The sequence below is a fragment of the Arachis ipaensis genome, chromosome B03 (assembly GCF_000816755.2).
Source record: "Arachis ipaensis cultivar K30076 chromosome B03, Araip1.1, whole genome shotgun sequence".
Lineage (NCBI taxonomy): Eukaryota > Viridiplantae > Streptophyta > Magnoliopsida > Fabales > Fabaceae > Arachis > Arachis ipaensis.
Window position 1 is genome coordinate 12,076,074 of NC_029787.2, and position 21,884 is coordinate 12,097,957.

At 35.4% G+C, this 21,884-nt stretch overlaps 3 protein-coding genes across 5 annotated transcripts; all 3 read right to left on the reverse strand.

Annotated features, from left to right (window-relative positions):
* LOC110269960 lies at positions 5,086-6,765 on the reverse strand. The gene is made up of 2 exons (XM_021118163.1): positions 6,715-6,765; positions 5,086-6,397 (listed from the first exon to the last, which is right to left on the reverse strand). The coding sequence occupies exon 2, from the start codon at positions 6,356-6,358 to the stop codon at positions 5,396-5,398; it is 963 nt and encodes a 320-aa protein (XP_020973822.1). The 5' UTR covers positions 6,359-6,397; positions 6,715-6,765; the 3' UTR covers positions 5,086-5,395.
* On the reverse strand, positions 7,054-15,798 carry LOC107629626. Of its 2 annotated transcripts, none has more exons than XM_016332452.2 (11): positions 15,229-15,795; positions 12,257-12,900; positions 11,928-12,013; positions 11,732-11,826; positions 11,265-11,546; positions 10,701-11,174; positions 9,757-10,426; positions 9,414-9,644; positions 9,183-9,307; positions 8,683-9,095; positions 7,054-8,365 (listed from the first exon to the last, which is right to left on the reverse strand). In XM_016332452.2, exons 2-11 carry the CDS (start codon positions 12,857-12,859, stop codon positions 7,364-7,366), a joined length of 3,981 nt encoding a protein of 1,326 aa, XP_016187938.1. In that variant the 5' UTR covers positions 12,860-12,900; positions 15,229-15,795; the 3' UTR covers positions 7,054-7,363. The 2 variants fall into 2 exon arrangements, with proteins under 2 accessions (XP_016187938.1, XP_020973821.1); XM_021118162.1 differs by having other exon boundaries at positions 8,213-8,558; positions 15,229-15,798.
* On the reverse strand, positions 17,949-21,214 carry LOC107629627 (putative disease resistance RPP13-like protein 3). Of its 2 annotated transcripts, none has more exons than XM_016332455.2 (2): positions 19,311-21,214; positions 17,949-19,034 (listed from the first exon to the last, which is right to left on the reverse strand). In XM_016332455.2, the coding sequence occupies exons 1-2, from the start codon at positions 21,014-21,016 to the stop codon at positions 18,182-18,184; spliced, it is 2,559 nt and encodes an 852-aa protein (XP_016187941.1). In that variant the 5' UTR covers positions 21,017-21,214; the 3' UTR covers positions 17,949-18,181. The 2 variants fall into 2 exon arrangements, with proteins under 2 accessions (XP_016187941.1, XP_016187942.1); XM_016332456.2 differs by having other exon boundaries at positions 17,949-18,428; positions 18,514-21,213.

The window sequence follows — 21,884 nt, forward strand, 5'->3', positions numbered from 1 at the left end:
TATAAGTTTTTAAATAACTTTTTAAAAAATTACAATTTAATTTTAAAAATTACACTAAATATTAATATTACTACTTTTTATAAGTCAAAAATTCAAAAAATTATTTTTAAAATTTTTTAAACAAACCCTTAATATCTTGTCTTATTTATTCTCAAAAACAAACACAACCTAAATTTAAAAATTCAACCATTGCAGTGAATGATTAGAAGAAAAATCTCTTTCAATTGCCATTACCATTATTTAAATTCTAACCATTCCGGCTTGCGTGTGGCCACAAATCGCGATTTAAATATTACAAGCAAAGGTCGGCGCAGTACCTCGCCGCCTTCTTGCCTAATATCTTGGTATAATTTTATCTGATTAAATTACCAAAATTACATTAAAAAAAGTTTAAATACTTATAAAATAAATAAAAAATTAAATTTTGTTTTTAAATATTTTTTAATGTTTAATTTACCAAAATAGATTACTAGAGTAATTTATAAATATCTGAACGGATTTATTTTTTGAAAACCTGTGAAGAACTCCGAAAAACAACGTGTAACATTACTTTTCGCAACCTACATTAAAAGTATAAGTATACAACCTATATCTGTGTAATACAAGGAAATGCTAGAAGATTATTGAAATTTATTATTTTTATTTATTAAGTAGCCATTAATATTTAAAAGTATAGGTTAAAAATATATTATTGAATTATTAGATTAAAAAAATTAGATTAATGACTAAAAAAACACCAAAAACAATAAATTTTAATAATTTCTGAACATTTCTCTATAATACAATACAGTGATACACATTACAAGCCAATTTTGATGGAATTTTCCAATTTTGAATCTTTATTCAATTATTTTTAAACTTCATTTGTCGTTTTCAATTATTTTTGTTTTGAACCTTTCAAGTACATCATTTATAGTTCACGAAAATCTTTAAATAAAATAAAGAGAGAGAGAATTGCATATGTTTATTGTTACTATCTCAATATAATAAAGATGGTTAATATTGCTATTAATATTATATGTAAAGAGTAATAGAAAAGAGAATTTAGAATACTAATAAAATAAAAGAAGAGAAAGAATTGTAGTAGAAATATAAAGAGAAGAGTATTTGATTGCAACATAAAGAGAGAAGTGATTTTATTATTACTTGCTTGTGTATGTATAATCACAAACCCATGCCCTATTTATACTTGTCCAACATTTTCCTTTTCAAACTTCATTAATATGAAGTCTACCATGGGGAAACAAAGCACCGCATATATTTAATATTGCACAGCCCAACGTTAACTTGATGGACATTCATACTTATCGTAACACTCCCCTTGAATGTCCATTTAAGATTATTGCATCGTTAAAACCTTACTAAAGAAAAACCCAGTGGGAAAAAACCTTAGTGAAGGAAAAAGAGTACAATATCCTTTAGTGATAGGGACTGTCTCATTAAAAACCTTGTCAAGAAAAACCCAATGGGAAAAAAAACCTGACCAAGGAAAAAAGAGTACAGTCTCCCCTTCTTGTCGACATCAGTTGATGTCTCGAAATCGGCGCATCCCAATCTCATGTACCAATCTTTCAAAGGAGGATTTTGGGAGTGACTTCGTGAATAAATCTGCCAGATTGTCACTTGAACGGATCTGTTGGACATCAATTATATCTTGCTAGTAAATTCACAGCAAATGATATATCGGGTCGCGTATTATTAGCAAGATACATTAGCGCTCCAATGGCACTAAGATATGGTACTTCAGGACCAATGATATCTTCATTTTCTTTTTTAGGACGGAATTGATCCTTTTTCACATCCAAAGATCTTACGATCATTGGGGTACTTAATGGATGTGACTTATCCATATAAAATATTTTCAAGATCTTTTCTGTGTATGTTGTTTGATGAATAAAGATCCCACTTTTTATATGCTCGATCTGCAGGCCGAGACAAAATTTAGTCTTACCAAGATCTTTCATCTCAAACTCTTCTTTTAGAGTTTTTATAATTGTTGGAATCTCTTCAGGAGTTCCAATGATATTTAAATCATCAACGTACACAACAATTATAATGAATCCAGATGCAGATTTCTTTATGAAAACACACGGGCAGATATCATCATTCTTGAATCCGTTTTTGGCCAGATACTCAGTAAGACGATTATACCACATTCGTCCAGATTGCTTTAGACCATATAAAGATCTTTGCAATTTGACTGAGTATAACCCTTGCGAATATTCAGTATAAAGACATAATTTATCGAGATCTCGTTATTTTCACAATTTTCAGGTACCTGAACGTCTTCTGGCGTTATATCAGAATTTTGGACAACTGCCGGTGTCTTTACTATGTCTTTTTCAACAGGAATCGTATTTACCTCTTTTCTCTTTCGAGGATTTTTATCTTTGGAACCGACAGGCCTGCCACGCTTCTGGCGTGTATTTGCTTCCGTGGCTATTTGTCCTACTGGGACATCAATTCGAATTGGGGCATTTTCCGCCCTGCCACGCTTCTGGCGTGAATTTGCTTCAGTGGCTACTTGTCCTATTGGGACGTCAATTCAAATTGGGGCATTTTCCGCTGGTATGTAAGATTTGGTTATCCTCTTTGTATCGGAAAATGCATCAGGCAATTCATTTGCTATTCTTTGCAAATGTATAATCTTTTGAACTTCCAGTTCACATTGCCTTGATCGAGGATCTAAATGCATCAATGATGGTGCATTCCAGTTAAGCTCCTTTTCAGGAAGCTTATTCTCTCCCCCTAATGTTGGAAATTTTGATTCATCAAAATGACAATCCGCAAACCGGGATTTAAATACATCTCCAGTTTGTATCTCAAGATACCTCACTATAGAGGGAGAATCATATCCAACATATATTCCCAATTTCTTTGGGGTCCCATTTTGGTGCGATTAGGTGGTGCAATAGGAACATATATTGCACACCCAAATATTCTTAAATGGGAAACATTTGGCTGCTGGCCAAAAGCTAATTGCATAGGAGAGAATTGATGATAACTCGTTGGCCTCAAACAAATAAGTGCTGTAGCATGTAAAATAGCATGCCCCCAAACCGAGGTTGGGAGATTTGTTCTCATAAGCAAGGGTCTAGCAATTAATTGGAGGCGCTTAATAAGTGATTCTGCTAACCCATTTTGCGTGTGAACATAAGCTAATGTTCAACACTTATTCCATTAGCCATACAATAAGCATCAAAAGCTTGGAAAGTAAATTCACCAGCATTATCAAGACGAATTGCTTTGATTGGATTTTCTGGAAATTGTGCTTTTAATCGAATAATTTGAGCCAATAATCTCGCAAACGCCAGGTTGCGAGAAGATAATAAGCACACATGTGACCATCTCGAAGATGCGTCTATTAGGACCATAAAATATCTAAAAGATCCACATGGTGGATGAATAGGTCCACATATATCACCTTAAATCCTTTCCAGGAATTCAGGAGACTCAAATCCAATCTTTACTGGTGATGGCCTTAAAATTAACTTTCCTTGAGAACATGCAGCACAACAAAATTCACTAGTTTTAAGAATCTTCTGGTTCTTTAGTGAATATCCATGAGAGTTTTCAATAATTCTTCTCATCATGGTTGTTCCCGGATGACCCAATCGGTCGTGCCAAGTTATGAATTCATTTGGGCTAATAAACTTCTGGTTTACAGTGGCATGTGATTCAATTGCACTAATCTTGGTATAATACAACCCGGATGAAAGTGAGGGTAATTTTTCTAATATAACTTTCTTATTTGAATCATGAGTTGTGATACATAAATACTCATGATTTCCCTCATTCATCGTCTCAACATGATATCCATTTCCCATTTCGACGAATATCTTTGAAACTCAACAAGTTCCTCATAGACTTGGTAGATAATAGTGCATTATTTATTATAAATTTTGTTCCTCCAGGAAACAAAATTATAGCTCTTCCGGAGCCTTCTATCACATTACCTGAGCCAATAATAGTATTAACATATTCCTCTTTTGGCACAAGATGGGTAAAATATATATCACTTTTGAGAATAGTGTGCGAACTTGCACTATTCGCAAGGCATACATCTTCATTACATATCCTTGCCATTCTCTTCAAAAACAAATAATAATAAAATGAGTAGTATGCACAGATAAATTGAATACTTGATCAGAATTATTTTTCTAAGAAATACTGTACATAAAATAATGTCATATACTAAAATTTTATTTTAAAATTTGACACATTTAATAATTTCAAAATTCATAAACATTAATATTTCATTATTTATGTACATCACATTTGAAACTTTATTGTTGCGTTCGGCAACAAGAAGGCAAGAAATTAACTCAGAATATTTCTTAAACCCTTTCTCTCGATACTGCTGCTGCAGGAGCACATTCGAGGCATGGAAGGTTGAGAAAGTTTTCTCCAACATATCATGATCAGTTATTTTTTTCCCCACACAATTTCATTCGTGAGGTGATTCGAAACATTGCAAAGTGATTTTATTATTACTTGCTTGTGTACGTATAATCACAAACCCATGCCCTATTTATTCTTGTCCAACATTCTCCTTTTCAAACTTCATTAATATGAAGTCTACCATGGAAAAACAAAGCACCGCATATATTTAATATTGCACAGCCCAATGTTAACTTGATGGATATTCATACTTATCGTAACATAAATATTTTTGAATTATTTTTGTTTTGAACCTTTCAAGTACATCATTTATAGTTCACGAAAAACATAAATATTTTAGAATTATTTTTGTTTTGAACCTTTCAAGTACATCATTTATAGTTCACGAAAATCTTTAAATATTTTAGAAATAAAGAAATACCCCAAAGCACCGAATATTGCACAGCCCAATGTTAACTTGATGGATATTCATACTTATCGTAACATAAATATTTTTGAATTATTTTTGTTTTGAACCTTTCAAGTACATCATTTATAGTTCACGAAAAACATAAATATTTTAGATATTTTAGAGATACAAGAAGAGTAAAGAATTTAGCTAATCTATTACTACTACTAGTAGTAATCAAGTGGGGAAACTAAAGATGATGGTCAATTATATGCAATATGCAATGAGACCAATGATGAAGTCAGGAACAAAGGAAACCTTGTCATTTAAAAAGAAAGTCATCCGCAAGCTCCTATTGATATTTCCGAAGTTATGCCGGCTGATTTTCTCACTATATATACAAACAGCCGTAACTGTGTTTTTGAACCAAAAAGATAATACCAAAAACATGTATTTAACTAAGGAGTAAAGGAGGGAAGAAAACACATTTATTCACTCTAGAGGCTCATGAAGGTGGATTAAGGGGTCCTACATGATAGGCTATAGCTTTTATCAAAGGCATATGGAACAGATAATGTACAAGATTAGAGATATACTAGGTAGATTTTATTTGTCTGTGTATCTCCCAAAAAGGAGAAACGGAGTATTCACATGATGCCCATCAGTCGAATGTTCAGCTTTTGGAGCAGGTTTGACAGGTTCCTTATTTGATGATGGGAATGATAGAGACAGCGAAAGAGATGCAGCAACACTGTTGTCGCCCTCTTGCTCATCCCCAACTACTTCAGGTGGTTTTTTCTGGTTATTTTTCTTGTCTACAGCTCCGACGAGAAAAGGGAACATACCCTTATGGGGCGGCGCTGGAACTGGCAGTGGCTGTGGTTTTATTTTGCCCCCCAAAGCAAGCTCTAGATTTGGAATCCCAACTTGAAATTGACCCTCATACTCACAAGACCCCTCCAGTGGCATGCCGTTGAGCATCAATTGTGAGTCATTTTTCTTATGCGAATCAACGGGAAAGAAGGTTCTTTCCATGGTTCCAAGGTCCTCAACTGAAGAGAAGGTACCAGGATGGTTTGCACGGGCCATAAAACTGCCATTGGAAGATTCCCTACCTCCTGAACTACAACTTCCATAAATATCAGTTAAACCTGACTTGAGCTTCTTGCTGGAACTTTCTCCATCTTCCAATTTTCCATTGACCTTATCCCAAGGCAATTTCTGATAACTATCTGTGGAAGCCTTCAAAACTGCATTTGAAACATCTATATGCTGAACTCTTTTATCATTGGTTTGCTGACAGTTTATGATTGTTACAGATGGGCCTTCTTGAAGCGTTGCCTCTATGCTAATATTGAGATCTTCTTCTATCAGTTTCCTTTTAGGCCTATGTTGATCTTCATCATGGTTAATTCTCTCTGAAATTTGACTTTTAGAGGTATTGCTTGCAGCATCTGTCTCTTGTTTCTCGGCAGAAGGAATCCCTGAAGACAGAGAGTTCTCTTGCTTGACTGAAATGTCATAGTCACTATTTGTTTCCACAATCCTGCTACTTACAAGTGTTCTCATTGCTTCAGGAGGTGTGGGGACTCTCTGCTGTCCATCTTTCTGCACAAAGCAAGAACATCTTAGCAGCAGCACTTCATAACTGTCAACATGGTCTCTAATACCAAAACTTCACCATTATGCTTCTATTTAATCTTCCCCTTGATTTAATATTTAAGGATTGGTAACTTTATAACATCAGCAATTCAACTTAATTGTAGGAGGCTAGGAGCACCAAATAACCACTGTACACATTCTACAATATAGGAAATCAAAATAGCATTTGAAATTAAAAAATTTCATAGATCAGGGTCACATCGCAGAATTAGCAAAGAAAAATTCAAGTATATCAAATTAAGCATTTAAGGGAAAAACAGTACCGGGGATGAACCTGCGGAATGCAATTCTTGGCACAACTGACCACTGCTTGAAATTAATATATTATATACATTTATTATAATTAAAACATCAGTATTTTTGAAATGCCTTAAATTCCCATAGTTTGTTCATTTTAAAAACCCTCAAGAAAATCCATGCTTAAAGAATGCGCCTTAGTTCAAATAAAAAACCATACACGTTATCGGTGCTACGTTAAATGGGTCATACAAGAAGAAATCCCAGTAAAGAATTTAGCTAATCTATTACTACTACTAGTAGTAATCAAGTGGGGAAACTAAAGATGATGGTCAATTATATGCAATGCAAAAAGAGACCAATGATGAAGTCAGGAACAAAGGAAACCTTGTCATTTAAAAAGAAAGTCATCCGCAAGCTCCTATTGATATTTCCGAAGTTATGCCGGCTGATTTTCTCACTATATATACAAACAGCCGTAACTGTGTTTTTGAACCAAAAAGATAATACCAAAAACATGTATTTATCTAAGGAGTAAAGGAGGGAAGAAAACACATTTATTCACTCTAGAGGCTCATGAAGGTGGATTAAGGGGTCCTACATGATAGGCTATAGCTTTTATCAAAGGCATATGGAACAGATAATGTACAAGATTAGAGATATACTAGGTAGATTTTATTTGTCTGTGTATCTCCCAAAAAGGAGAAACGGAGTATTCACATGATGCCCATCAGTCGAATGTTCAGCTTTTGGAGCAGGTTTGACAGGTTCCTTATTTGATGATGGGAATGATAGAGACAGCGAAAGAGATGCAGCAACACTGTTGTCGCCCTCTTGCTCATCCCCAACTACTTCAGGTGGTTTTTTCTGGTTATTTTTCTTGTCTACAGCTCCGACGAGAAAAGGGAACATACCCTTATGGGGCGGCGCTGGAACTGGCAGTGGCTGTGGTTTTATTTTGCCCCCCAAAGCAAGCTCTAGATTTGGAATCCCAACTTGAAATTGACCCTCATACTCACAAGACCCCTCCAGTGGCATGCCGTTGAGCATCAATTGTGAGTCATTTTTCTTATGCGAATCAACGGGAAAGAAGGTTCTTTCCATGGTTCCAAGGTCCTCAACTGAAGAGAAGGTACCAGGATGGTTTGCACGGGCCATAAAACTGCCATTGGAAGATTCCCTACCTCCTGAACTACAACTTCCATAAATATCAGTTAAACCTGACTTGAGCTTCTTGCTGGAACTTTCTCCATCTTCCAATTTTCCATTGACCTTATCCCAAGGCAATTTCTGATAACTATCTGTGGAAGCCTTCAAAACTGCATTTGAAACATCTATATGCTGAACTCTTTTATCATTGGTTTGCTGACAGTTTATGATTGTTACAGATGGGCCTTCTTGAAGCGTTGCCTCTATGCTAATATTGAGATCTTCTTCTATCAGTTTCCTTTTAGGCCTATGTTGATCTTCATCATGGTTAATTCTCTCTGAAATTTGACTTTTAGAGGTATTGCTTGCAGCATCTGTCTCTTGTTTCTCGGCAGAAGGAATCCCTGAAGACAGAGAGTTCTCTTGCTTGACTGAAATGTCATAGTCACTATTTGTTTCCACAATCCTGCTACTTACAAGTGTTCTCATTGCTTCAGGAGGTGTGGGGACTCTCTGCTGTCCATCTTTCTGCACAAAGCAAGAACATCTTAGCAGCAGCACTTCATAACTGTCAACATGGTCTCTAATACCAAAACTTCACCATTATGCTTCTATTTAATCTTCCCCTTGATTTAATATTTAAGGATTGGTAACTTTATAACATCAGCAATTCAACTTAATTGTAGGAGGCTAGGAGCACCAAATAACCACTGTACACATTCTACAATATAGGAAATCAAAATAGCATTTGAAATTAAAAAATTTCATAGATCAGGGTCACATCGCAGAATTAGCAAAGAAAAATTCAAGTATATCAAATTAAGCATTTAAGGGAAAAACAGTACCGGGGATGAACCTGCGGAATGCAATTCTTGGCACAACTGACCACTGCTTGAAGGAATCTCCAATGTAGATTCAGTGTTGATTCTAGTATCTTGCCTATGTAAGTTTACTTGTGAACCCAAACATGCCTCGTCACTAGTTTCTTTGATATCAAAATCCCCATGGAAAACATTAGGGCCTTCACCTATGGAAGTGGAAGGGAGAACTGCACTGCCTGTGCTACCACAAGCAATTGATTGTTCATCCATCCGCTTCAGTGAGCTGTGGGTTTCAGACAAATTCATGACAGAAGTTGGAAAATCCTTCTCAACTGGCACCACGTTCAAACTGGGAATACAAACCTTTCTTGCAGAGTCAAAATTATTCATCCTATGTCCTCTAAATACACCCCATAAGAAAAACAGCATATTCCAACCTGCAGAAAATGCAGTTAAAACAATAAGTTTTCTTATGTTGTGGTACAAACTATTGGTTGTAGCAAGAGTCAACAAAAAGTCCTTACGCTGAGAATTTTCAGGAAGCTGATTAGATGGGAATATGAGAAGTTCAACACCATCAAAACTTCCTTTAAGTGCTAAATCATTTCTAATCATGTGATCCAGTAGACCCTTGTAGTGTCTCTTATAACTGAATCAAAAAATTATTGAGTAAGTAAATAATTACTAGACAGAAAATCAAAGAAATATATATTAATTTCGTAGCTCTCTCAATAAAATAATATTCATAGCCTTGCCTTTCAATGTCTTTGGCAAAAAAGTAAAGAGCGATATTATCTTCCCTAGCCCTGCCTTGATGAAATTGTGAAGGCCAAGTGCTCAAGCGAGAAACTTCATCGAGGGAAACTTCAGGTAGAAACTTGTTCACTACCTCAAGAACCTTGGGGGATGCACATGTGGATAAATGTGCTTGAATTCCAGTATACAAGTTAGGTAGCTTTCCATATCTGTGCACTTGAAAGACACCTCTGCATGAACAACAAAGTTCAGGTAGATCACACTTAAAAAACATTAAAAAGGAATAGAACAAGAGCAATCTAGAATAACGAGAAACTAGCTTATCACAGAATGTTAACATACTGCCAGATGAATTGATGTTCTGGAAAGGCTGCTATCTGTGAAAGAACACTTGAGACAGCCAAAGCTTGATTCTGGAAATCTCTCACTACAGGATTTCCAGGATCAGGACCAACAGATTCTAACTTTCTTGGCTGTATTGGACCAAAGCTAACTGGCTTCGAACCATTGGAAGATGGAGTTTCAAATGTTGGGTTGTGAAGGATCTCCTGCCTCGCTTTTGTTTCTTCAGTAGAAAGAATATTCTTTGGTGTGTTGATAACAATCGCCTGATCCTGAGAACTGACTTCTGAATTCAAGTCTGTGCCTGATGTAGAAAATTCATCAGTTCGATCAGGTACTTCTTTCTTCTTGCATATTTCAGGCCTTCTAAGCAAAGCTGCCTGGATTGCAGCTTTCAGTCTATTATCTTTATGTATTTTGTCTTTTGAACTGTTTGGGGCAGTGGTTGATCCTTCGAGGCTGAATTCTTCTCTATTAGCAACCCCGCGACATTCTGTTGCATGGCCAAAATCCTTACTTTTGTGAAAGACTGAGCTTCCAGAAGCATTAGTAAGACCAGAGCTCACATGATCACTAGAACTATCTTTGGTATTATCAATTTGATTTGAAAATTCTCTTGATTGAGGCGGCCCATCCAATTGAGTTTCTTCACCACTGGTTGCTATTCTTTCTGAAATTTAAGGAACAAAATAAGAGAAGTCTTGGCAGATTACGTAGTTTCTTAGTTTCAAGCACAAAATGACAAAATACACCAAAATATTATCCCACTGAAACTAATATAAGACAGTTTCATAGATGATACAGTTCCTACACTGAAACTAAAAAATATCAAGACAAGCTAATTGCCACAGAAAAGAACAATGTTAAAAATATAAGTGGAACTCTTGCGGGATCAAACAAAATATCAACACAAAGCAATAACATGTTTCCAATGAAGATCGCACCTGCACTAAATAAAGGTGCCGAACTCTTGCGGTTTATATTATTCTTAGATAATGAATTTGATCTCACATCTGGGTTGCCCTTACACTCTCGATTGTTAACTGCAGAAGGTTTACTGGTCTCACCATGAGGGGAAAGCTTATGGTCACCTATAGGTTTGGAAATGGTTGAACAAACCACAGGCTGATCAACCCTAGAGAGAAATTTCCTGTCAGATTCTTTTGTTAGTCTTGATCCTTTCAGGTCCTGTGTGGATCTAGACTTAGAAGTAAGCATTTTAACTTTTGATTCAGTGGCACTTGAACGGCTCAAATTCGATGATTTGAATGATGTAGATTTGCTAATCATTTGCCTTGGTGTCTCACTATTCTTAGAAGCATGTTCGCTGCCCCCTTTCTTCTTTTGTGGGACTTCATCAACAAGTTTGACTCTTGGGTTGGAATTCGTATTGAATGAATTTGACTTCAACAATGTACCTAAAAACAAAACCACAGCCACTTAAAGAAACAATAAAAATATCTTAGGAATGTAGAATTGTCCTGAGCAAATAAAAAATAAATCCATACTCTTTGTTGTTTGACTTCGAGGACCAGCTGAAAGAGAGCGAGCAAGTTCTCTGTCACTGCCATGAGGGTGATTACAAATGGAGCTGTGGTAACCAGAATTCAACTTTCCCTTATCAAGGTTCTTGAATGAAGACTCTCGTGACAGTGGAAATACTCTCTTGGGGCTTGAACCCTTTGGTGACCCAATGTTTGACTCAAGAGCTTGCTTTTTTGCTGCCTTAGCCAATTCTTCACTTTCAAGAGGCCTTTTTCCAGAGATATGTGCAGTTGAATTAATTTTACCTGCAATAAAATTCCACAAATCCATTAATACGCAGCAATAGATGTGGGTGCTTGATAGCTTACAGTGCCATCAATATAATGCAAATTCAGTAAAAGAAAGAAATAATTGTGAAACAGCATAAAGACTAGAGAGATGAAATTTAAAACTGCAGAATACTATCCTCCTGTATTTCCCTAACTCTTACCCAGCTTTTGATTTTCAGTCTCCTGAGCATATTTGCATTCTTCACATAACCAGTCTCCTTCTGGAACCTTTTCAAGCATTTCTCGCATGCAATAGCTGATTCAAAGAAATAAGAATATTACTACTCATTTTATTCAATGAGTTATACAGAATATGATTAAAAAGAAAGAGTGAATATGAACAGTTCGTATGCTTACGTGTGCTCTGCACCATCACTGCACCTGCTACATACTGCAAGTAGCTCCTCCCGACCAGCATCCCCACAGATGTCACAAACTTTTACCTATTTTCCAGTTAACGAAATCATAAGAATGCTTTTCCTCATGGTGAGCAGCATACACAATTTTTGCAAGAGAAATGGAAGTTTGAATAAAGAGAATATGAAAGATCAAGAATGATTTTAAGGTGAATAGACTAACATTTACAATTCACTACCCTATACCACCAAAGGATCAGTGAAAATTTTCATCTCCATAACTCTAGTTTCAAAGAAAAGTAAACAAACAATAAAAGCAAATGTACCCACATCATGCTCAACATCTGAGTCATCACTCTCATCTTCAGAGTGAGCTTCAGGCTTGACTGGTGATTTAACCTGCTCCCCTTGCTTCTCATGCAGTCCATCACGGACTGGAACTTTATGATTTTTGTCTTTCACATTACCAACATCACTATCTGAATCTGATTCTGACTTTGGATATACTCTTGTCGAAAGCACAGCAGTATTGCCATTAATAACAGGTATTAAATCAGCATCACTGGTTCTACTGATACAAGAAGCATTGTCATCAAGACCTTCTAAAAATTTGGCATCCCGGTACTTCTCTGATAAAGCTCGTGTGCTTTCAGCATTTTCAGACATAGATTCATGACAGGAATTAACACCAAGCATGTTACCGGTTTCACTGCTAGCATGATTCAATCTTTCACAAGTTCTGCTCCTACGAGAAGATTGATCACCCTCATCCGTAGAAAACAGATTGGCCTCCCCCAAGTGACAATTTTCATCAGAGAACTCTTTGGCCTTTGGTCGAGTGAGAGCTCGACTAAGATGAATGCAGGACGAACAAGGAGCTGAGCAAACGTTACAAGTCCCTGACTCGAGTTTCATATCAGCGTTCTGGATCATAGAATGTTTGACACACCTCTTTTTCCAGATTCAGGTAATACCTGATGTATAAAAAAGTATGTTAAAAGAAAGATGAGCTTTGATGCAGATTTCGCTAGTCATATAGCTCCCACTAATTCTTTCTACAAGGCCAAGGTTCCATCAACCATTAAAAGAGACCTTCAAAGCATAAAGATATCCTTTTTCGTTATTTATATCTAGTTTTAGCTGGCTGTTCATAAAATAAAAATGTCAAGCCATACAAAGTTCTTGTGGGTTGTTAATTTTAATGTCATCGTTTTTAACATCAACAGAGAGGATAACATCACCAAGAATAGTACAATAGTTGATAGTGGATAATAAATCATAAATGGCAAATAGATGATAAACAATATAATTTAGAGTAAAGTATCGTTTTTGTCCCCAATGTTTGGGGTAAGTCTCAAAGTTGTCTCTAACGTTTCAATCGTTCTATTTAAGTCCCTAACGTTTCAAAACTGACTCAATGTTGTCCTGTCGTCGTTAGGGATCCGTTAACAGAATTGACGGCAGGACAAAATTGAGACAATTTTGAAACGTTAGGGACTTAAATAGGACGAAAACGTTGGGGACAAAAATAATACATAGAAATAAATTTTAATTTTATCCTTCAATAATATCAATTTTTTACTATACATAGTATTCAATTATTTTTTTAATCACATCTAAATAAATTACACTTAATCACATTACTTTCATTTTAAATAAATTTATTTTTTTATAATTTTAAAGAATTTTGATACATTAGAAAAATAATGTATAATTTATATTTTATTGTATATATATTATTTTTTCTTTTTTGCAAGTTTATATGCTAGTCATTCTACAAACATTTCATGATAACTAAAAATCTTTAAGAGTAAAATTATAAAAAAATTAATTTATTTAAAATGAAAGAAATATGATTAAGTGTAATTTACTTAGATATGATTAAAAAATAATTGAATACTGTGTATAGTAAAAAATTGATATTATTGAACGATATTTTAGTTATCATGAAATGTTTGTAGAATTACTAGTATATAAACTTGCAGAAAAGAAAAAAAATAATATATATACAATAAAATATAAATTATACCTTTTGTCTCTAATGTATCAAAATTCTTCAAAATTATAAAAAAATAAATTCATTTAAAATAAAAGTAATGTGATTAAGTGTAATTTATTTAGATATAATAAAAAAATAATTGAATACTATGTGCAGTAAAAAATTAATATTATTGAAAGATAAAACTAAATTAAAATTTATTTTTATGTATCGTTTTTGTCCCTAACGTTTTCGTCCTATTTAAGTCCTATTAGGTAGTGTTTGGTGGAGAGACAGAGACGGAAAAATTGAGACCGAGAGATAGAGACTAAGAAACAGAGATTGAAATAAATCTCAGTATTCTATTTGGTGCAAAATGGAAGACAGAAATTGAAACAAGAATGAAACTCTAATTTAATTTGCACAAAGAGTAAAATTGGAATTAATTAATTGAAATGAGGGTATTTTAGATATAAAATGTTATTAAAGTTTCAGTCTCCATCTCTAAAAATTTTAGTCCCTTGTGTCCCTACTTTTTGGAGGTACTAAAATACTGAAATTTTAGAGACAGAGACAGAAATTTTAGTACCAGTCTTTGAACTAACAAACATAATATTGAATCTCAGTCTCTCAGTCTCTGTCTCAGTACCTCAAAACAAACGCTACCTAACGTTTCAAAATCGTCTCAATTTTGTCCCGCCGTCAATTCTGTTAACAGATCCCTAACGGCAGGACAACATTGAGTCAATTTTGAAACGTTAAGGATTTAAATAGGACGATTGAAACGTTAGGGACGCCTTTGGAACTTACCCCAAACATTGGGGACAAAAACAATACATAAAAATAAATTTTCCCATGAAATTCAGCATTCACTAAAATCAAAGCATCTAATGTGGTCAGAAATCATTAAAGAAACAGAAATGATCAAGAAAAAATTATCAAACTACAATGAGACCCAGATGCAGTTGCTACTTCACATATTTGATTAAACTTCAGCTCCTTACCCACAGAAACACACTCGCAATGCTGAACTCATCTAGAAGGTAATTCCAAACTACACTAACAATTATCATCGATCCAAACTCTAGCAACAATAAGAACAAACGCTATGTAAGCACTAAACTAGGCACGAAAAAGAAGCAAAGATTTCAACCAAGTTCTGAATCAACCCTAACCGGAACATACTGAATCATCTCACCCTATCGTAACAAGTACCAAACTTAACAAAACAACTTCCCCACAGAACTACATCTTATGAATATGAGTATAATATATATAAAAACCCTAACTAAGAATGGATTGAGATAAATAGATAATCACGTACTTCTTGCTTCGAAAGCATTGTTCGCCGCATTGTTAAAACCTCAGGGGCGTTCAGCCATTTGCGTTGTAGCAATCGAAGCGCTAAGTGCCTTCCAACGACGCCGTTTTGAAGCTCCCAAAAACCGTTTTCTGTCCTTTCAATTTGCGGAAAATCAGTGTTTCTAGCTTTCTGCTACGACACCACCAACCAACCAAAAGTGCCGAATTCAAAGTGCAGATACAGAAAAACGAAATATATATGATCCTATAAGAATTATTTTCCAATTTTGTTAGTCATTGATAGATAGCACATCAGCTCATGAATTTGTCTTTCCTTCTTTCCTCTCTCTGAAGCGGTGAAAGAAAAAAGAAAGCAAATAGGGAACTAAGAATTGAAATGGTGCTCGCTCTCCTTTGTCTCTCTGAATTTCTTCAGGGGGTTTCAGATGGGTTTTCTTTTTCTTTTCTTTTCTTCCTCAGAAGAATTTCCTTTCACTCTTCTATTTGATTAACTTTTGCTCATGCGGCAAAATTAAATTTCAGAGTAAATATAAGCAAGTAAGTGCAAGAATGAAAAACCCAAAATTCATTCTCTCTCTCTCTCTTATATATATATTGGGGGCTTGTAGATTCTATAGAGGTCTTGCCACGTAACATTCTTCTTCTTTTGTTTTAGAATTTATTTATTTAATTTAAATTTAATTANNTTATATTATTATCATTATTATTTTTTTAAGAAAATGAAATTATTAATGAATTGAATTTCAACTTTGAAGGGGACAGAGAGCACGTGCGAATTCTGACGGCACGTGCAGAGTGATTGTGAACACTCGTGAGAAAGGTGCGCGTGGATAAGCTCAGCCTCAGCAGTAAATTATGGTGAAATTTCACTAGCAGTTAATTTTACATGAAACTGTTTTTTTATTGACATATGTTATTATTTAGTTTGATAAAAAACTTATTTATTTTATACAAATAGTTTTCTTAAAAATCAGTTTAAATATCTCAAATAAAAAAAAAATTAACATCTTTTTATTTGTATATGAATGATGAATGAGCAAAAATTAGAAATCGAAAAGGAAAGAGAAAAAAAAATTAAGATTCATATAGAAGGAGGAAACCGAGCTTGCAATAGAAACAAAAGGCAGTTAAATCTTAAAATGGTCTTTGAAAATGGCGTTGTGCACCAAAATCATCCTTAAGATTTTAATTGTACTAATTACGTCCTTGAGATTGATGAAAATGCACTATACTAGTCCCTGACCCATTTTTCATTAACGACGTGATAACATAGCCTGATGACGTAGATTGTTAGTGACACGTGTCATTCCATGGTTTGACCATGTATAAAGGTATGATGATGTGGTAACCAGTGACACGTGACATGCTGATATGGATGGTTGTGCCACATGCCACAAATGGTTTCTAATTAATTTTGTTTAATTAATCATTAAAATAAATGGTTTATTCTGATTTGACACTAAGGGGACACCTCACTCAAACTATCTGTGCCAGCAAGGAGTAAAGAGAGCCACGTGTCCACTCAAACTAACGACGCCACATGCCAATAGCTAAGAGGGTGAATGTGTCCGTCGAAGTATATAAATACTGAGCACGTCATGACTCATTAAATGATTGAAGTGTATTAGTGTCTCTTCTTCCTAATATATTTAACAAAAATGAATGCATACTCCAAACACAATGGTATTGGTAGCCTATTAGTAAGCTTGCCTAGTTCTAACCTAAAAGACCTGTTTGAACTTTGAACAATGTAAAGCCATTAACACACAACTTGAATTACACTAATCCTCGGTGGCGTGAGAAAATGACCATGGATAATTCAATAAAACTATCTAGTTTGATGATTCAGTTTTCGTCTATTTTTTTTTTTCTGCAATTAATAATACGAATTTGCACAAGTTAATTCTCAAAGTCTTGCTTCCTCTCAAAGCTTTACCATAATGGCAATGTTCTTCATTATTCATTTCCTATCCATTTTTATCTTCATCTTTTCTTGCATTATATTCACCTTTATGAGGATGTTCTGTCTTCTTAACACTATCTGCACCAGTGCAAGAACTGATATAAGGTATCTAAAAAAACTTCAAACTAACCTAGCAAACAAACTTGAAAACTTGTTGCCCAAATCTATTATTATTATAATCGATTATATGTGAAGTGTGTAACATAGAACATAATCCTTTCATAACAATCCCCTCAAAATCCTGAAGGACTGTTTTTACTTCATAGTTTATCTGCAACAATACTATCACAAAGTTTAGCTGAATGATGATGCTTGCAAGCATTAACATTAACCTAACTTAAATCTTCCCGTGCCGGACTGAGAGCGATTTGCATAAATTTAGAAGACATAGAAATTGATATTCAGAAGGGAGTCGTAGAGACCAGAGAGCTGTTTGGTGTGATCCCTCATTTTCCAAACAAATATATAAAACCATTGATGTGCTTCTATCAATCATTTTAAGCTTTTCAAAGAGATTATTTTAATGACAAGTATTGGAGCTTTTATGAGTATAAAGTTTGACTTTCTTGCAATAGAACATATACTAGAAATAAAATCATCTATATATATTTTCGGTACTGTATTCTATTGACAAGTGATATGACTACAAGGAAAAAAACAAGGGAGATTTTATCGTTGGTTTTAATATGCAGTAGAAGTGCAGAGAATACTCAAGCCATTATCAAAAGAAAAAGTGATAAGCAAAAGCACCAAAACCAGATGGAACAGCGATGATATGATATATTAACACAAATAACTCCAATTGACTCACAAGTCACAACTGGTGCCGTTGTCAAGCCTGAAAACATTAGCATGACTCTGCTAATGAAACTGAATAGCAATACTTGTCCTGAAGAATAATGATTCAGTGGTGATAAAGTATGAAGAACTTAGAGTACATATATTTTGAGCAAAACTCAACAACTCTAATCTCTAAATTCTAAAGTTAAAACTATTCGATTACGAGCTCACATCCATTCTTCATTTCCAACTTTTCTAGTGCAAGACACAATGCTGGGGAGGGTGTCAGAACTTTTACTTGTCTCAGGGAAGTCAAAGACCACAGTTCATCTGGGAGATCGTCCAATCTTTTACAGACATTGATAAGCAGAGTTTGAAGGCATGGCATTGCACCATTGCCTAATTTCCAGTTATCAACATTCAGCCACTCCATCTCAAAAACATGGAGCTGTGGGAAACTGTTTGCAGTGCAATTAATATCAAAGAGAATATCAAATGCAAGTGTTCCATACAATCTCAAACGTCTAAGTCTAGTAAGATTACCAATGGCATTCATCCCATCATCATTCATGAAGCTAATGCCTGTCAACGTTAATTTTGTAATGAATGGAGGAAATGCAATATCACACGTTGCAATGTCGAAAGCTCTGAGAACTTTTAATGTGCTCAGATTTGACAACTGCTGCAGGCTCTGTAACAATTCAATTGGCTTGACCCCGACGTGCCATTCCATGTGCTGCTTGTAGTTTAAGGGCATTCCGCGCCGTGTTTTCTTCCATTTAATGGAAATTTGTAACTTGTTTAGATGAATTAAACGTTGTAGGCTTGACAACAACTCATGCACATTATTTTTCTGGACTGAGGATATGTGCAGACCCAACTTTCGTAGCTTGGGAAAGCTTCCTTTCTCTAACATGTGTGCAATCTGTCTATTGAATTTAATGTAGTACATGCTTTCAAGATTCCACATAACTTGATCACCTGCTTTTGAACGATGGTGGCCATGTAGGATGATGCTTCCATTAGTATTCAAATGCCTAAGTTGTTTCATGTTCCATAATCCACTGGGCAAATATGTTGAAAATATCAATCCAATGACCAAAAATATCGGCTTAACACTGTATATTTCCAAAGTTTGTAAATTTTGAAGTGTGCATATAGAATCCGGAACCTTGAAGCTGAAGGAATCACCTTCTGAGCGTATTCTTAAATACCTTAAATGGATAAATAAGCCCAAGTTGGAAGGGACTTTGCGGAAAAAGTTTTCTCCAAGATCTAATACCCGAACCAATTTGAACAATTTAAAGAGCCATTTCATCTCACTGGGAGTAAAAACATACCTTGTTGGGTCAAGGCAAAACAAAGATCGGACACATGAATGGTCATTGTCGCTTGAAGAAACATAGCGATGCATGCCACATTGGATAGAAAGCCTGCGAGGTTTTGATCTCTCCAAAATGTTATTATTTGTGCAAACCTCAAAAAGCTTGTCCTCTTTGCTCTCAGATATGCAAAGATCTCGAAGAAGATCATGGACGCGACATGCCTTCACATCTCCATTAACATTCACTCGCGATGCTTGAACCAAGCTACGATCAATGAGCTCATACAAGTAATCTTCAGCAACATCCTCTGCATTTCTGGTCCCAGTTTGTCGAATAAATCCCTCAGCCACCCATTTTTGCAGCAATGACCTTACAGGTATCTCAAAATCTTCAGGGTAGATCCCGAAATACAGAAAGCACGGCTTTAGTTTTGTAGGCAAGTTGTCGTAGCTGAGTTTGAGTATGTCCTTGACTTGGGTCTTATCTTCTTGAGTAAGAAACCAGTTGACATGTCCCTCAACTTTGGACCATTCCTCGTGTGACTTCCTCTTGTTTGCAAGTAACCCTGCCAAAACAACAATGGAGAGTGGCAAACCGCCACAACTTTTAACCATTTGTTTTCCAAGATCCTCTATATCAGAAGGACACTCTTCTCCTCGAAACACTCTCCTGGAAAAGAGTTCCCAACTTTCATCATCGCTGAGGAATTGAAGGTAATAAGGAGGATATGGACTTGTATGGGATGCCACCTCTTTCAAACGGCTAGTAATTAATATTTTACTACCATTATTGTCGTTTGGAAAAGCATCTTGTATCTCATCCCAATCTTGAGTCTTCCAGAGGTCATCAAGGACTATCAGATACCTTTTCATGGTCAAGAAATCTCGCACCATGAGCTTTAGCTTATCCACATCCAAGCTAGAGAGATCACCTGGTTTCTCTGTTCCCTTTTGTTTCTTTCCCTTCTTTTTCCTCCCATGCTCGTGTTCAAGGTTAGGCATCAAAGACTTGATAAGGCTAATCAAGAGGTCCTTAACTCTGCAGTCATTTGACACATAAACCCATGTACGACATTTGAAATATGGCTTCAACTCACCGCTGTTATAGACCTTCCGGGCAAGGGTGGTTTTGCCCAAGCCACCCATACCGATGATGGAGACAACATTGCTTTGGGAACTCTCTTCCTTAAGCCGCTGGATGACTGCCTTGGATTCACGAACAAAACCAACTACATCATGTTCTTCCACAATTCTTCTCTTCTTGTGCATCAACAGAACCCTCTCCTCCTCTTCTCTTGTTGACGTCGATGATCCACTTTCTTGTGGGACGACATCGGTGAGCTTGATCTTGTTATCTCTTATATCATTGACAGTGGCTTTGATGCTGTCTATTTTCTCAGCCACATCATGGAGCAACTTTGCATGCTCAAGACCATGGAGCATCTTCCCCAGCTTGGTTCTACGCTTGTGTATAGCCACGTTGACAACAAAGGTGTCGATGACATCCTCAGCTTCATGTGCAACATCTCTGATCTGGCGAAGAACTTCTTTCTCTATTCCTTTCTTGGTTTTTCCTTCAGAGGTTTGGAGATGCTCGTTCATCATGTTGAGCACACTTTGAAGGGATTTAACCCTGTCATCCACACCACAGAGCAGACTGGCTTCGCGTGCTAGCAATTGGGACAAGTTATCAAGGACAAAGGAAATCACAGTATCTGCCATTATAAACAGATGGATTTGTGGTTAGAAATTGAACTGATGATGCTCAATGTAGGAAACTGATATTTGATGTTTGTTGAGGACATAAGAGTGTTAAGATTGGAGTTGGGAGAAACAATAATGCATTCAATAATTATTTTAGGACAGCTATGTGTCTTTTGGAAAGTTGCATAGTTGGATTCTTTGTCTTCTCCTCATTGTCTCTGCGTCAACCATACAAAACGTTAAGGTGTATTATTGCATCTTTTAAAAAAGATGTTGTTTCCAATTTATTTACTACAGTACTACATATTTTTTATTGTCTCTTTTTTTTGCCTCTGAGATTTACTATTTTTCTATTAATTTCTTTAACCACACTCTACAACTATAACCTGCAGTAGTTTGAATTGTACACAAGTGTACAGTTGAACTCTTGTGTACTCTTCGTTACTATTTCTTTATAAAGAAAGATTAATTTGTTTATAGGAAAAGTTTAGGAAGTCAGCAGATTTATTAAAATCTGGCCAGTACTTAGCCAGCAAAAAAATATGAGTGATCCTCCATCATTAGATGAAATCTCACACCATTAAATACATTATTGATGGCTAATTGATGGCTACAACTCACAAAATCTGCTAGCCCCCTAGCACTCCTCTTGTTTAAATTGACATAACAGGAGTAGGATAATGCCACTTACTTTTAGATAGTATTTTATTTGAGGCAAATGTTTTTGACACAACTGATATGTTACAACAAAATTATTATATATATTTATTATTTAATTATGTTTAATGTGTATTTTATATATTTAGTAATTATTTTTTGTATACATGTAATATTTCAAAAAAACTTTGGCAGAACCTAGTAGTAGTGAATATTTGTGATTTTACAT